Raw genomic sequence first — 2,231 nt, forward strand, 5'->3', positions numbered from 1 at the left:
TCTCTCTCCCTCCTTTTCTGTCTCTCCCTCTCTCCCCCTCCCTCTCCTTCTCTCTCTCTCTCTGTCTCTCTCTCTCTCTCTGTCTCTGTTTCTGTCTCTCTCTCTCTCTGTCTCTCTGTCTCTCTCTCTCTCTCTCCCACCCCCCCCCAATCTGTATTGGTTTCCTCTCCTTCCAGAAGCCCGGGGCAGAACCATGAGCACCAGCTAGCTCAGGAGGTGGGGCTGCCTCTGTGCCAGGCCCTGGTGGAGGTGGACAGTGGAAGCCCTGACCGAGCTGTGGAGCTCCTGCTGCCCATTCGGTACAAGATCTTGGAAATAGGTGGCAGCAATGCCCAGGTGAGCAGAAAGGTCTCTGTCTGCCCTCTGACAGTGAGACTAAAGAGTGCTGTTTGACAGAAATGGAATGCACAAGGAAATTCTGCTTCTTCTTTGTGGCCCCAGAGAACAGCCCTGAGTAATCATGCCTAGGGAGGTCCAGGGCACAAGTAGTGGCCAGTGTAAGGGAGAACCCAGGAACAAGAACTGTGGGAAGAGGGAATGAGTATCCTTGTGAGGGAGTGAGCTCCCTGTCATTAGAAGCATCCTGGAGGGCACGTCTGATACAGAGGAGAGGGCTCTGGCAGGATTCAGCCCTTGTCCCTCCTGTTACTACTAGCTGTGAGACCTTGGGCCTGGTCTAGCCATTTCCAGACTCTGTTTTCTCTTCTGTAAAATGGACACAATAACTTTGCATGAAGTGCCTTGCAGGGGGGTTGTGAAGAGAGAGGGTTGAAAATTACAAAACGCTAGAAATATGAGTTGTCGAAGCTGTGTGAATGTCCAAGAACCAGAGAGGGGGTCTTGGCATCAGGGAGACTGAGGTTCAAGGGCTGCCCCACCCATCCCTGACTCTCCTCTCATAGGGGGGAAGATTAGCATCGGTGAAGGGACACCCCCCAGCAGCCTCCCAGCTCACTCCTGGTTTGGGCTGCAGGGCCTCCGATCGAGGCCAGCCCAGGGACGCCCATATCCTTGGCCCACTGAGCTCTAATGTGACCTGGGGGAGCGCTCCTGGTTGGGTCCACTCCATTCACTGATTGCCAAAGTCTCTCTTTCAGAGAGATGTCTTCAATCAGGTACTGGTTCATGCAGCTCTAAAGTGTCAGCAGAAATCCCACAGGAACCTGGCCAGGTGAGTGAGGGGTTCACAGGGCAGCCCGGGTGCCATGGGGGAAGCCCCACCCTCACCACTTGTCCAGAGCCACCGCACATGTCTGTAAACAAAACCGTTTGCGTTCTTGTTCGTCTGCACAACACTCCAGATCTGCCGCTGTCCTGGGGAGGGAACGCTGAGCAATTGGGAACCTGAGGCCTGGTGGTTTCACTGGGCTTGGGAAATCTGGTGAAAAGCTTACTGTACCCCCAGGGCAGAGTAGGAAGCTGGGAGCTGCCTCTGGGCCTGAGGCCTGGATTGGGGCTGCAGAGGAAGGCAGCCATGGCTGCCCTCAGCATGAGTCTCCTCTAATGGGGCTGGGGATGAGCTTAGGGGGTCAAGAAGCGCCTCTAGGACAAGGTCACTGCAAAGGAGACATCCCTTTGAGGAGTTCTGGGAAATTGGAGAAGAGACAGAGAGAGGAGAGACAGAGACACCGAGACAGAGATAGAGACACAGAGAGAGAGAGGAAAGAGGGAGGGAGAGAGAGGGAGGGAGGGGGAGACAGAGACAGAAAGGAAAGAAAGAGAGACAGAGACAGAGAGGAGAGAAAAAGACAGAGACAGAGATAGAGACTCAAAGAGAGAAACACAGAGAGAGAGAAGGAGGGAGGGAGAAGAGAGAGAGACAGATACAGAGATAGAGACACAGAGAGGAAAGAGGGAGAGACAGGGAGGGAGAGAGAGACAGAGAAGAGGAACAGAGGAGAGACAGAGACAGAGACAGAGACAGAGAGAGAGAGAGAGAGAGAGAGAGAGAGAGAGAGAGAGAGAAGGAGACACAGAGAGAGATGGGGAGAGAGAGAGAGAGAGAGAGAGAGAGAGAGAGAGAGAGAGAGAGAGAGAGAGAGAGAGAGAGAGAGAGAGAGAGAGAGAGAGAGAGAGAGAGAGAGAGAGAGAGAGAGAGAGAGAGAGAGAGAGAGAGAGAGAGAGAGAGAAAGAGAGAGAGAGAGAGAGAGAGAGAGAGAGAGAGAGAGAGAGAGAGAGAGAGAGAGAGAGAGAGAGAGAGAGACAGAGAGAGAGACAGACAGAGAGAGAGA

At 53.7% G+C, this 2,231-nt stretch overlaps 1 protein-coding gene across 2 annotated transcripts in view; it reads left to right on the forward strand.

The window, feature by feature from the left end:
* Positions 1-2,231, forward strand: part of TTC38 (tetratricopeptide repeat domain 38) — a 29,795-nt gene that overhangs the window by 23,035 nt on the left and 4,529 nt on the right. For both annotated transcript variants that reach the window (XM_069099314.1, XM_069099315.1), the window contains 2 exons: positions 177-336; positions 1,098-1,171. In XM_069099314.1, the coding sequence (XP_068955415.1) occupies positions 177-336; positions 1,098-1,171 (234 nt within the window). The remainder of the gene's footprint in view (positions 1-176; positions 337-1,097; positions 1,172-2,231) is intronic.

The sequence above is a fragment of the Petaurus breviceps genome, unplaced genomic scaffold (assembly GCF_028583685.1).
Source record: "Petaurus breviceps papuanus isolate PSGF00001 unplaced genomic scaffold, PetGlider_PUasm1.0 370, whole genome shotgun sequence".
Taxonomy (NCBI): domain Eukaryota; kingdom Metazoa; phylum Chordata; class Mammalia; order Diprotodontia; family Petauridae; genus Petaurus; species Petaurus breviceps.